At 41.3% G+C, this 14,697-nt stretch overlaps 1 protein-coding gene across 1 annotated transcript in view; it reads left to right on the top strand.

The window, feature by feature from the left end:
- Positions 1-14,697, top strand: part of LOC111270330 (netrin-1) — a 78,296-nt gene that overhangs the window by 24,351 nt on the left and 39,248 nt on the right. Inside the window, exon 3 of the mRNA XM_022850492.2 lies at positions 11,058-11,246. Within this exon, the coding sequence (XP_022706227.1) occupies positions 11,058-11,246 (189 nt within the window). The remainder of the gene's footprint in view (positions 1-11,057; positions 11,247-14,697) is intronic.

Here is a 14,697-nt window from a genome sequence, read left to right as displayed (position 1 = left end):
AACACAGTGCCGATACGAATATAATTGACATATGAGCATGAGCAAAAAATACGTAACTAAAAATTAACGTTCCAGCCAAAAAAGCCATCATATATATGCAGTAACCATAAGTTGGCATTGAAATAAACTTCCAATGATGCCTAAATTCTGCTTCTGATGCTATCTTATACTGATAATACCTAATCTAGCAATTACTGAAATTTTAGCCGAACCGTAACGTGTACACATTTTGTTTTTCATTATAGCGGATTATTCAAAAAAAGCCCCTATATCAATACGGTCTGAACTAATGCTTGCCGGCAATACTGAATGGAGTACTAATCATTGCCACGACTATTAGACGCATTACAAATATATGCCATGCGTTCTGCTTGATAAAAGTAGGCATGAAAAAACGATCAACGATAGGTCGATTCTCGATGGTACGACAGTTCCAATACATAAACCTCTTTTATGCCTTTTCGGCATATTGTTTCATTATGCCCGCTCTTGTGTTTATGTTTTGCTAAACAATATACCTCTCGTAAAGACGTATCTCTTTAAATAGATCATATCGCGCCTTCAAAGTCTAGCATATTCACGTGAAGGACCTTCGATTAGAGTACCTTTCTATTCCTGCAATTGGTACTCGTGCTTATATCCCGCAAGAAAAATCGTTACCTTCAAAAACTGAAATTGAAAGGTAATTTCACACTAAAGTGAAACATAAAGTCATTTTTTTATCACCTCATTATGCATTCGAGACATTTGAAAACGTTCCGAACTGTTTCAGCTACTTTTCTCTTCCATCCTTACCATACACAAAGAAGCCTTCGATAGAACAGAGATTGGCGCACGTTTATAGTTGTCGGGACAACTTGCTCAACCGAAAAGGCGCTACTTTATCAACATGTTTAAGTAGAAGTCAGACGGTTTCGACATTGTCCTATCGTTGTAACCTTCTCAGCCCGTTCGGTAGGTAGGATATGCTTTATAAATGCCAATGGGTAAAAACACTGCGTTTAAACTGCAAATAAACACACGCTGGAAACCGTATTAGTAAATTTTTCAGCCATTTGTCTGGCGTAGGCTTACCGGCCCGTGAAATCCTGTACCATTGAAGCGCCCTGCACCTAATCTGGCGTTGCGTTGTATATGACAGGGGTATATGTTACGCAATTAATGAATCGCGTTTGTCTGTAAACAGAATTATCCTTTAGTCAAGGCTTTCAGCTCCATAGATGAGACCTATTGTAATGGCTTTCATTATGCCCCAGCTTGAATCCGTATCCAGAACGACGCCATTTTAACGTGTGGCAGATCGAACTGTCATAATGGGATGCTCTAATATTGTGTTCCCATTTTTTTTTTTTTGTTTCTCTTTGACGTTTTGTTACACTCTATAATGTCACTCAACAAGTATTAGCTTTCTCTATGTGGGTTATATACCGTATTATGTTTAACCTGCTTTTAGTTAGTATTGCCGAAATGCCCCACATAGTTGCAGCTCGGCAGAGAAGGCATCTTCAGTTGATGAAGAATACGTTCCGCACCTCATCTGCTATTATTATTTTCAAGCCAAAGGCGAATGCCCTATTAAGCTGTCAAATTGGACATCATTATTATGGCCAGTACTGTATAGTACGATACAACAACATTGCTTACCTTTACGCACCCATAATGTAGCAGCTAAGCACGTCTGAATGAAACAATTCTTTGGCGCATTTCTCTATCTGAATTTCTTTTGATTTGTATCTAAACATCTCTCCTTTTAAGCCCTACGTTCGGTCTGACCAGTGTGCTCTATCTATTCCTTGACTCATCCTGGTATTGTATTCTACATCGACTGGTCGAAACAGGCACACCCAAGGCTTCTCCTCCCGCCCACAGCCGTTGCTAAGTCGTACCTAGCCTCGTCTAGGCACAGAGTCTATATAAAGGCGCATTTGGACATGCCCACACGCACCACGCATGCACACCCAGACCTTCAATCTAGTATTGCCACCGGTATACAGGCCTTTAAGTAGGCCGCGCTTCCCATTAGTACTGTGGTACGCCTCAATTCGATTTTTCAGCCTTAATTGTCTTGAGTGATGTGTGCTGAGGTCATACGCACACCAACAACGTTGGATTATCGTGGCAGCAACTATAGTAGCGGCAGAAGCCGTAAAGGCAGCAGCCGCTGTACCACTGTATCCTAACTTCGTCTATTTCTTCGCACATCTGTAGCTTCTCAATGTCGCCCGCAGGTCACTCTACGACGATTTGTACCAAGGCTAGATTTATTTCCTAGCCACTTTTTACCACCCGGCGTCGTCTTCGATTAAATTGCATTGTCTCTACCTTCACTCCTGCGTCAAGCCTCTCCCAAACGCTCGCTCAAAATACAGCCTACGCTTGGGCGGCGTTTACTTTGACGTTGATGTCGTTGTTATCGTCATTGACGCTACTGTTGTTGTCGTTGTTTGTGTTGTTGCCAATATTGCGGTCGTCCTAACATCCTCCACATAACCAACAGTACGACGGTATCAGAGATATATGCGAACGATCTAGCGTCGTTCTTTTCCTATCGTACGGTTCCGCTATTTCTCTGCGACTGTTATCACTGCCGTTGACACCTCTATGACGACAGTTAATGCTAACGATGACGATGATGATGGTGAGTGGCATGTGTCTACTTGTATAATAGGTAATGATGATCGTAGCGGTGATGGAGCTGGTACCTCGCTCTTGTTGTTGTCGTCTTCGTCGTCGATCAGATTGAGCCGCGGGATGGCTCTGCGCCGTACTGTTGCCCTTACTAGCTCGAGCTGTTAGGCGTAGCGTTAACGGGTATAACGGTAGCAATGGCGACGACAACGCCGCAGTAGCTACCGCCGATAAGCAAACAGAGATTAATACTAGCAGTGTTTCTAGCAGATGGTTGAGCGGAAGCAAGAAAAAGGGGAACGATGTTCTACGGGGCGAAAGAACGACAGACAAACGGATAGCGAGAAATCCAGCGACCAGTAGAAGCCGCAACGAAGAAGACAGCGTGTGAGAAAGCCTCGCTCTTCACTGTTTCTATCTTCCTCACCTTCACGCTGGTGTTGATGCTACCAACAACGATAGTAGCGATGCTCATGTCATTTGAATATATATATACATATATGTTGTAATACTTATAGGCAGGAGTTGTTTCACTGTGGTCGCAGTTGTAATGGTCAATGAAAATTGCTTCACTAAAAACAGGAAAAGGTCTGTTGATCCAAAAAACGTTTTTCCGGTCCCAGACGGCACCGGCTGTTTACGGTGACACTCCTAAAGACAGGAAAGAGATGCGCTGATGCTAGCGGCTATAATTTGTCACGGCCAGTAGAAGAATTGTTTGAAGTAAGAAAAATAGCGTTGAAGAGTCAAAAAGAAGTGGGCGATTGTGTTCGTGGTACTGTTATGTGGTAACAGCGTACACTGTACGATGATCATTTCGATCCCTCTCTAAGCGGATTGCGCATAGGTACCGACCTCAGCTATCCTTTCGGTGAAGTTTCTACATGCAGATAACGGTTAAATGCTCACAAACTCCTGTGACTTTCCTCTTAACATGTCTGTCTATATATAGACACGTGTTTCGGAAAAGCAGGTTTATTGGGGCTGATGTTTGTTGTATTGAAACAGGTACATGACCATTTTTACAAACACCAACCAAAGTTCTGCCTTGAATATTCGGTAATCAGTTGCACAAATTGATTTCTGCAGCTATCGCAGTTGACGAAGTATCATAAGCAGATCACTGTGGCCTGGTATCGGATCCTTGCGACCTTGTATGGATCAAGTAGCTTTGTTAATCCCCGTTTATTTTGTCTCCATGAATTATGAACACTGCATGAAATATACCGTTCACAACAGATAGTCATACTACTGGATGTAATGAACTTTGTTTATAGCACGAATATCTTTAGATAATTAATAACAAAGACAGTCCTCGACCGACTCCATGTCCTGCCACCCTTTCTATTGACAGACAATGATATCACAGTCTCATGCAAGAAACAGTCTTTTCTTTATAAACCGCGTTGCTTGGATTTTGCAAACACTTACCATTTAGCTGAAAAGAAAATGTTAGTTCGTGTCCAAATACCGCTGGCCTATTGTCATAGTACTTATTATTAAAACATTCGATGTATTTACACACTCACACACACACACACACACACACACACATTGGGTTTTGCAATTCAGCGAGGAAACAGATTTTTCAAGAACGGCACAGTGTACACAAAAACGTGGTAGTAGCAGCAGCAGCAGTAGCAGCTGTCGATTACATTGTAGGCCTTGGATTTAGCAGAGTCAGCTTTGCTGTATCATGACAATATTCAGTCATCAACTGAATATATCCGCTGCATAGTAGAAATTTTAAAACTATTTTGTGAATCGCTGGAACTTGATAGAGGGGTCTAATTATGTGGCGCATGGAGGCGCTAATTCCTCTAAGCAGCCCGTGACAGGTTCGGATAAACCGACATGATAGTTTAAGGTTCCTGATGGCGGATCAGTATGTATGAACATATATCATTAGAGTACATTCGACACTTATACAACCAGCCTACACATGTATTGACTGATTGAGGGTCTGATAACATACGATAGAAGACTGTCTGCAGTATATCGGCAGATGCTATTACAGATCCGTTCAAAGATGAACCCTATACGGAGTTCCTATTGAACGAACGAACGTATAGGATTTGTTGTGGAGGGTCATTTGATTTAGACGCGCTTAAAACGATAACAGCTTTGAATCAGTTTACTCTGGCTGTGGCAGTATATATCAAAATAAACGGCCATAACGATTCTGTTGATGCTCGATATACTCTTCGGTCTTCTACGTTAATGGATAGTTCAGATAAAACCTATACAGGTACGGAGTACCGCTCAGTAGAATACTAGACGTCAATACAGGTGTTAAAATCTCAATAAAAAAAAAAGTTACCTTCGCTGATTCAATCGATTTCCATGGCTGTTTAGCATTTAATGTTTCGGTCGAGCACGACCCGTGACCATTCTCTCAATACACCATTCGTTAACAGTGTTAGTTGGTGGGTGTGTGGAGATCCCCCACCCCCAACAAACTTCAATCGGACCTTAAACTATCATAAATTTTTTTTTTTCAAATTTTTCTTTCAAGAAACGAAAGGCTTCAAAAGTGCAGTTCGTCCCATGGAATAGTATGGTATTATACATATTCAATTTTGCCTTAGGTAATTTCAACGATGCCGGCCTCGATACTTCGGTTTCTGACATGGCTCATACTAAATCTCACCTAAAACGAAAATGGCAAAAAAAACAATGATTGTTCTGTCTACTTTTATTCTTTTTTAGATTTTCCTAATCTGATCGCTAGTCGAAATCAAACATATACTAATCTATCATTTAATGGAACATGTTTTTAAAAGGAAATCTAGTAGTATATAGATAGTATGATTATTTTTGCGAGTTGAAGTTAGCGTGAGCGGTTTCACCATGATTTGCCACATACTTTTTTTAATATCTAGATGCGACTTAAGTGTGAAATGAGTGTTAGGCACAATAGCGCAAAATCTTTTCGGCTAATTGAACTTACTTATTTTCCTCCAAATTAAGTTCCCTTTCCTACGTGCATTAATGTTGTAGATTCCACTGCTTAAGTCTCTCTCTCTCTCTCTCTCTATTCATATGTTCTACTAGGCGATTTCTGATCTATAAGCTAGTTTCCATACCATGCGTGTCCAGCTTGTCCTAGTTTGATCCTCTAGCTGTGTCTGATGATGATTGCTTTACGTGAGGCAGGAAATAATTGGATATTGACTCTGCCGTAAAATAACGTCCAGTCAAATGATCTCGTCAATCGCACTACTGCATTCGCAAACGTATCGATCGATTCAATTGACCCTAGTTTTCGGGCATCCCCAGTTGATAATTAAATTAGCCCAGTGATCTAAAGAGACCAGTCATTTTCATAAAATCGTTGTGTACGGTACTAATGCGTTGAAGCTATGGATCGTGTTGTTGGTTGAGCTTTCCGTATAGCTCTTGCACCCGTTCGCGTCTGTGAAGTATAGAAAATCTGAGTGCTATTTTTTTTAAATGGCAAAATCAATACGATTAAGCCAACAACTAAACTAATGTAGGATTTCTCTCTAAATATGACAACAGTACAATGGCTGGTGCATTACACACTGTAGATCTAAATTCAAATATCATTATAGGTACGTTTTACTGTCATCATTTCTTTACAATCTGCGTGTTGTGAAAAGCCACACCACTGATTTTTCATGTTGCCGTCACCGTAAACGGTTTCCGTACGCGTTCATCTACACGACGTTTTTAGCTAAACATTGTCCGCGTTGAAACCAATATGTATCTTCAGTGGTCTCTCCCTCGCTCGCTTTCTACAAGCTTATTATCGCAGAGACACAGTAAGTAATTTTGTTTTTTTTCTCTCTTCTTCCTATCAGCCAGCGCGTGCTGGTTTTAGTCGCGAGCCAGGAGATTATCCGAGAAGGCCAAAAAAGCCCATTGGGCTCGTTTGGCCAGTTACCAGTAACTGGTGTTGGTACCAATATTGAGTGAACGGTTGCCTCTAATACCTCTAACCTCTATAGTACCGTCCGCCGATGCCGCTGGCGTCTGCTTTCGCAGCCACGAGTAGCACTGGTGTCTACGGCAATATGACAAACCACGACTGACACTTCGGGGTGGATTCGTTCATCGATAAATCACATCGCGCGGCTGTACAATGGGCCCCTCTAAGAAAGAAGGGAGAAGTTCACCTATAGACAGACGGACACAATCGCACAAACAAAGACGAAGAAATGTTGGTAGCAAAACGGAGGCGGCGGCGGCGGCGGCTGCTGCTGCTGCTGCTGTTGTTGTTGTTGTTGTTGTTCACAAACACAAACCGGCCCATTGCCGTGCCTGTCGCCGTGGCCGTCGCTGACGTCTGATCAATACGACACGCTCGTATATAACTATATAGCATGTTGCGTACGTCTAGCGCCTGCTACGACGTTCCGCTGTAATGTCACTTCACTATGTTGTGACAATAACAACGATAGTAGTAGCAAAACGCGTAAGGCCGCTACCGTTATGTTCTGTATGTGCTGTCGTTTGATTATAGTTACTGATGATCATCAGTTGGCGAAAATACATCTACGTGTATCGTATGTTTATGAGGAAAGCGAATGTGCTTGGTGGCCTGTTACTTATGAACTGCGTAAGTAGGAAACGAAATTCAACATAGTGGGGCACTTACTACCGAGAATCGATCTTGAGAACCGATACATGCGAAGGCCGGATAGCGCAATATGAAGCTGTCCTAAGACGTATAAATATAAAACTGATAGAAGCCTCACGTTACACAGTTGGTCACCGGATCGAAAAGATCGGATTCAATCGGCTTCTTGAAAAGAGTTAATAGCAGATAGTCTTTAACCTGACAGGGTTTCTCGACCAAACGTTCATTAGAGACACAACAGGCGTATACAGCCATAAATGTAGGGCCCTATTTAATGTTCATATGCGTTTATTTATTTGAGGTAAGGAAACAGGTAATTACACAACTAAAGAAAGCTGTTTCCACTCTGTTCTCAACTATAGATACATAATCGATATGCGTATTAGAGAGTTGGGTGTATATATCGTAACCCTTTTTTAGGGGCGTCCGGTCTTCCTGGTATTGCTGAGACTTCGTACTATTGCATATTGCTTTTAGTTAGATTGCGATAGTGCGACTTTCCTCTAAAGTTGTGAAATTTCATTTCAGCGAAAAGCCTTTGAGAGAAAAATAGGACGTTGGAAGCTCGCGCTAAGGTTAGCGAAAAGGGAGACCTGTCATACGCGACTACTTGTATAGTCAACCTATAACTTACCTCAAAAACTTCAGCGTCCTTTGTTACAAGTTGTTTGCCATGACCAAAGCCTGCCTTCCGGCCGCACATGTACTCGCTTTATGAAGAAAAAGGTCCGCAGCGTGCCTATTTTTTTTGCCCGTCCTGCAAAAATCATTTGTTTACATATCGCGTATGACTAGCGTTAGATCCATACGTATGAGGCAGTCAGTGCGTTAAATGATTCATATCTTCGCCACGTCTGGAGTAGTCAAAGTCTAACACAAATAATAACTAGGGAAACCTACATGTATGGTCTGACTGTCTGTCTATATGAATAATATTCTAATCGGTTTAATCGTGGCTGATATTTAGCGCAATGAACAGGACTTGAAGGATTCTAAGGATAGCCACTTTACGCGCCTCAGGAAATATTGCTTTTACAGTGAGATCGGAGATAGCGAAAACACAAGGTAAGATTGTTCTAAACTAATTGTATACTTTTTAAGCTAGGCAATTCTCGATAGAATCGTCAGCGATTCTCCGAAATACCTTCCGTAGCGTGTTGTTCTCGAATTTTATTTCTTCTGCGACAAAATATATAGTGTCTGAGCGTGAAACAACAGACCAGCATCCTCATGATGATGATAATGCTCGTGGAAATAATTACGGTTTTCCCTGTTCAATGGTAGACGAGAGGTACGTAGGCGTTCACAGAGAGTGACTTTGGTATCAGCGATATTTGGCCCTTCCGACCAATGCATTCGCTCAGGCAGTGCCGATCAGCTGTTGTGGCGATGCACCCAGCTGTTCTGATCTCCTAGAAGCGTCTGAGCTTCCGTTCGTAAAAGCCCACGCTCTATTGATCCAGCCCGCTCTAACAAGCCGTGCTAGAGTATACAACACATAGCCTTGTCCTCTATAAAATATCTTATAGGGATACTATAAGATTTTAAGGGTTTTGCATTTACTTTGCTGTGGTCGGCCATCGGCACGTACAGAAAAAAAGCACGTGCGTTAGCCAGACCATATATCTCAGCTAACCATTTTATCGATATCCATTGTACATTGCACGTCCGTTCAGTCTGGAAGAGCTTCCTTTAGAAACCTTTTCTAGACCTTCTCTACGTATTCACACATGTTAGGCCGTAGGTATTCAAGGGTTGAAGTTGGAGGCTTTTGCCTTATATATCGTGAGGTGTCTATGCCAACACGGCGACAAGAATTTTTTAATTCAATTGCAGATTTTATAATGCAATGGATACTGGAATCTATAGAATAGAATATGTAGCTCAGAATGAATAAGATTACGGTGACCAGCCATGGCTTGTCTATGAGTAGATGAGCTACGGTATTGCTTGACAATAGTAGGATATACGAATTGCTTGTGTGAAAAATGTATAGCAAATTTAAGCTTATTTATTTAGCACTTTATTTTGTTTTGAAATATGGTCTATAGCCAACGCACACATTTTGCTATAGTTTTTGCAGAAACACTATTTGCGCGCCAAGAATGATCGTTTCAATTTCTTCATGCAGACACAATTTGAATGATGTCAAGTACTAAATACGTTAATGTGAACTATTCTTAGATAGGGCAACACTATATCGTTTGCCCATATCAAACCCCATAACACTTCGATGTAAACTGGTATTACATGTCTTGCATACATCCATGCGGCTCGTTTTAAGTCTTCATCAAGTTAGCATAGACATTTAGACGACGACGACGACGACGGCGGCGAAACTTCTATGCACGTTCGTGCGGGTTCCGTCTGATAAGATGCCTAACGGTGGTGCCGGACGTACAACAACGATAATCTCAACATTCATTTTATGCTTTTATCGAATGGATCAGGCTTAATGACGAACATCGAAAATAAATTTTGTATATGAGAAGTCGAACAAATCGTTAAGGTCGAGGGTAGCCAGCGGTATTAGGGGAACACGTATATGGCAATGAGTGTGACGACCTTTATCGAATAAATCGTTCGATACGTACAGAAGGGTCAGAAGATAATTGAATGTCTGTCTGGTGAACATATACTGGAAGATGGACGAAAACGGTGTCACTACGGGAGCTACTTCGCCCAAGTGAAGGCTGGTGCAGTCTTAGCTTGCGTAATCGATCCCATCACAATGATCGTTCAAGCTGGCCTCTTGGAGATCTCTACAGGTCTAAAAGGTTTAACTAAATTTGTCTGTAGACTGAATATAGCCAGAACGTCCTGAACGAGCATGAGCTAGTTTCCTGCGGCACGAGCTATCAGTTCGATATGCAGAGACCATACTGAAATCTGTGGCTATAAAGTATAGCTGTGCGATAAGTTTATGTTAGGAGAGCTCCTAGCCTTTGTTCAATCGCCGAGGAAGTTGAAAGAATGAAACCTCAATGGTACCACATATTATACAAATGTGGCAAACGTAATCCTACCAATCGTTTAGCACGGCAATTGCTAACGCCGTCATCTCTATTACGAATGTACGTCACGCGACGTTTTGGCGCTGCAGAGAGATATAATATAGCGGCAAAGTGATAATAGGCGAAAAAGTACTAGCGTCTTTTTTTGGGTATGTAGTTTAGCTTAAATGACTAGCGGGCTTGTCTGATAGCGGGTCATAATGTTTCCAAAAAACAAAAAAAAAAACAAAAAAAAGCGATTCTACCTTGAACGCCCTTATAAATTTATAATTGACTAGTTGTTTTGCGGGGACTATTTATTTGTAAGCACACTTTAGCCATTCCAATATTAGTTACGTGGCAATTATTTATCTAGTAATCTACTCACGAACGAAACTTCGAACTTAAAGGGTTCAATTTCGCGTACAATCATTACGTAAGATCTGTATTTGTTGCTTGAAATGTCGTTTTTGTTGAATTGTTATTTGTTTGAATAATAACTATAATAAAATTATATGACGGGATAATTTTTGACTAGTAACAATGAAACTGACTGTGACTGATTATAAACAATGATCAGTTATCCGCTTCGAGCTGTTACGTAATGGCGACTCATCTCAAAAACAATTGCATGAAACGCTTCGTCACCATCTTTATCTCTAAAATTCAAACGTTTTTATTGAATACAAATTTCTCGTTCTAGTGAGTCTAAAACCGGATAAGATTTGCAACGAAGGTGTGATCCTTATCTCGGCCCGGTCATAGATCGGACGCTACGGCCAATCTAATGCTTGTATTGTTCTTGTCTATTTTTTGCACATTATACCTTGCAGAGTGTAAATGCAATGGACACGCACGCGGCTGTCGGTTCAATATGGAGTTGTACAAGCTTTCTGGATACAGGAGCGGAGGCGTCTGCCTCCGATGTCGGCATAACACGGCTGGTAGATACTGCCATCATTGTAAGGAGGGATTCTATCGGGACGTCACTAAACCGCTCAACCATAAGCGTGTGTGCAAGTGTAAGTCACCATTTCCTTCATATAGTGAGTCTCCTGGCACTTCCAAAAGAGTGACGACGTAGTTTTCCTTAGAGGACCTCAAAGAAGCGTACGACCATGCTATAAGTGTAAATAAAAAAGGAGAAGGCTTGAAACTACCTATATTTGTCAAGTGATGGCTCTAAAGAGGACCAGCATGTTATGCGATTGGTGTCCGTTCGAAAGCTTTTCTTATAATGTGGGCAAACCGTATCCTTAGATTGATTGGCTGCCCCGTTGAAGTTATTAGAGAGCACGCAATAGTTGCTCAATGTTCAGGATGATTCGGTGAAATACAGGTCCTGACATTGACATAGATCTAAAACTGCTATCTACATTATTGTTAGTGAATTTTAATAAATAATCTTTAAAAATAACATATCATTTCGGCAGAACGTGCCGTTATCGTTGTTTTTTCCAGCGATTTTTATTGCATCGACAGAAACAGCTCGAGGTGATAATGCACCCTTTTTCATGGGGTAAATGGAAGAAAATTCTTGCCGACTGCCAGGTCAATACCCAACGATTGACTGCGAATTGCGCTGTCTTTCAAAGGTGGTCAGTTGTAGGAAAACTTCTACATCCGAACAAGTCATTAAAATATCGCTATAGAGTATTGAATTGTCAAAATGTTGACCGTTCAAGCAGAGGTGAATGTATGTTCAGGAATATTTCACATGTAGTACTCAGTAGGGAGACAACAATGAGGCTTGCTTGGTTTATCGCAATAGCTGAAAACAAAGATCTCAGCTTTTCGTAGAATATTTGAGGAGTTGCGTAGAATTAATGGGGAATTCATATAGATTACTACCTGGCTCAGTTTTTGGCAACATGTGCCGCCGTTTTAGCGGACCATCAGACTTTTGAAGGGATGCAGTTTCAAAGCACAGAATATGTTGTGTCTAATTCTTTGTCTTACCTAAGCCGCAAAATTCTTAAAAATGTTTTCACATCAAGCCCAATGACACACCACCTTTCGATCTATTAATCAGATCTCTGACCAAGAAGGACACTTGTTACAGCAAGCGTAAACTTGCGTGGAACGTCTTCGAAACCGTAGTTGACGCACGCCTCAATAATCGCTAGATATAAAATGCTGAATCTAAAAACCATTTCGAACATCTCAAAAGTTTACTCAGATCTATTTATTACAGATTTACTAATGATAACTAGCCCAGACTAATCGGCGTTGCGAGACACGAACATATGCTCATTACGCCCTAATCGTTATGATCAAGCAAACAACTATTTTCTATCGGATAGCTCACGAAAAACACTACAAATTAAAGATTTTGTTAACGATAGCGCGGACTAGTACCAGGCTATGACAAAAAAACAAGAACGCCGCCTCCACCGCAAAAAGAGATTTAGCGGAAGACAGTTAACAAAAAAAAACGAGCACTTCTTAATCAGAATTAACCAATGGGTAGTCCCACCGTGTGGTGGGAGTTCATCCTCTCAACACGTTTTCGATTCCCTCTGCGGAAGTAGGTGGGGCCACTACCCGCATACGCCTCTTGAATGAAGCCTATGGGCCGTCTATATGATACCACGTAAGATTATAAATGATTGTTCAAAGCGTGTGTATAGGGCAGCGTTGTTTACTAGCAATGAAATGCCGCTAGCTGGGTCGGTGCTGACTTGCACTTGTGAAACATTACAGGTTTAGGGACCACCGACGTGACGGATCTGGCAGCTGACATAGTAGCATGCGATGGCCTTTTTAAAGTGAAAAAGAAACACGCAAAGGCATGACGCCCAGATGTGTTAGATCTTCCTGGTTTGGGTCTAACACATTTGTAGACATTCTCTGTATGGCTATTGGGTTTTTCCCGTACAGAAGACGTCGAGCGGTTTTGTGTTTACTGGGGGATGTCACAGCAGGGAGCCTTATCGATTTATTTTTATGGCTTGTTTACTGTGTTCACTTTTAAGCCAACCATATTGATGGTATTTAGCATAGTTCTATGTAAATGGGGACGTCAATGCATGTTTTGCACATTGAGGTCTTGCATGTCCGCAAACAATGCCTACATTTCGAGGAAACCAATAGAGAATGCCTTCTCAAGCGATAACGGACCTTTCAAGTCCTTTGTTAAAATTATATATATATATATTCAGTATGTATGAATTCGCGCGACTTGCTAAATTTGGCTACAAACAATATAAAATTACACTCCATTCGATGCCATTTGAGGTTATTTCTTAAACTAAGTGCAGCCAAGTAGGTGGTACATTAAGTTGCCCTAAAAAATAAATCAACTTCTACATTCTTGGCGTTGTGTGTCAATTCGAAACACGCTGACTAGAACTCTACTCATTTTGCCAACCACTTTATCTAACCACGTTATCTTGGCCATTATTATAATTACTATAATAAATGAGAAAGTGCTTTGGTAGAAACTGTATATAGCTAGAATGCAAATCGTCCATCTAAGATAACATCCTTCACATAACTCCTACCGGCTTGATATTGCGTACATCAGCTGAAATAGCAAGCCAGCATGGCGCAGACGTAGTTGTCCCTGACGCAATATTACCCCCGGGGCATAGCGCCGTTGCCGCTCAGCGTTCACCGGTCCACTCCACCATCATCGTCGTCTGCCTATTTCAATGAGAATTTGCCATCGTCATGGCAGCACCGACGCTGGCTGGACTTCTTGCGGGCCAGAGGCTTCAGAGAAGCCTGCCGTATGCCCGCTGGCTATCGACAACAACAGGCAGCGTCGCCAATTGAGATGAGTCGAGGCGAAACACCGAACGTTCCCACTAACGTTTCCCTTCTACTCGGAACTGCCTTTAACAGAACAAAAGTTCAACATTTTCAGTTCCGTCGGGTCGCGGTGTTTCTATCATTTAGAGAGGCGTGAATCGAATAGTTGAATAATTTTCTCTTTTTCTGTGCATAATTTATCTCGAGCCTAATTTCTGCAAATAATAAGTATCTGCACGCCTGAAATCAGGCGGGCGGAAGCAGAAAAAAGCTACCAGGTTTCGTGATATAGATTTGTTTGCATGGTGTACATATTACTTAGAATGCCAATGTCGGAAATCGTAAAGATGAAAATCGGGCTTTTCAAACCATGCAAAATACGCTGTGAAAATGTATCCTTGCAAATATAAACTATTCGTCAACTTCGTTAGTATGTCTGTTTCCCAAACTGATCTGTTTAGAACGCACCGCCAGAATATTTGATGCTGTTTTTTTTTTTAAATATAATAACGATAATTGTGATAAAAACGGATGACAATCAACGACAATGATAGCCATCCGTTTTTAACAGAATTTCATTAAATTTTGTCCTTTTATTCTGATTGCTTTGAAATTATGGGTATTTAGTAGGACAGGGTGTTAGTAACGAGTCCATCTAAAACGCAGGTACAACAGGCGGCACCGTTCAACTTTATAACAATTGACTGTCAGTAGGAAGCA

The sequence above is a fragment of the Varroa jacobsoni genome, unplaced genomic scaffold (genome assembly GCF_002532875.2).
Source record: "Varroa jacobsoni isolate VJ856 unplaced genomic scaffold, vjacob_1.0 scaffold_1463, whole genome shotgun sequence".
NCBI lineage: Eukaryota > Metazoa > Arthropoda > Arachnida > Mesostigmata > Varroidae > Varroa > Varroa jacobsoni.
This window is presented reverse-complemented; position numbering and strand designations above follow the sequence as displayed.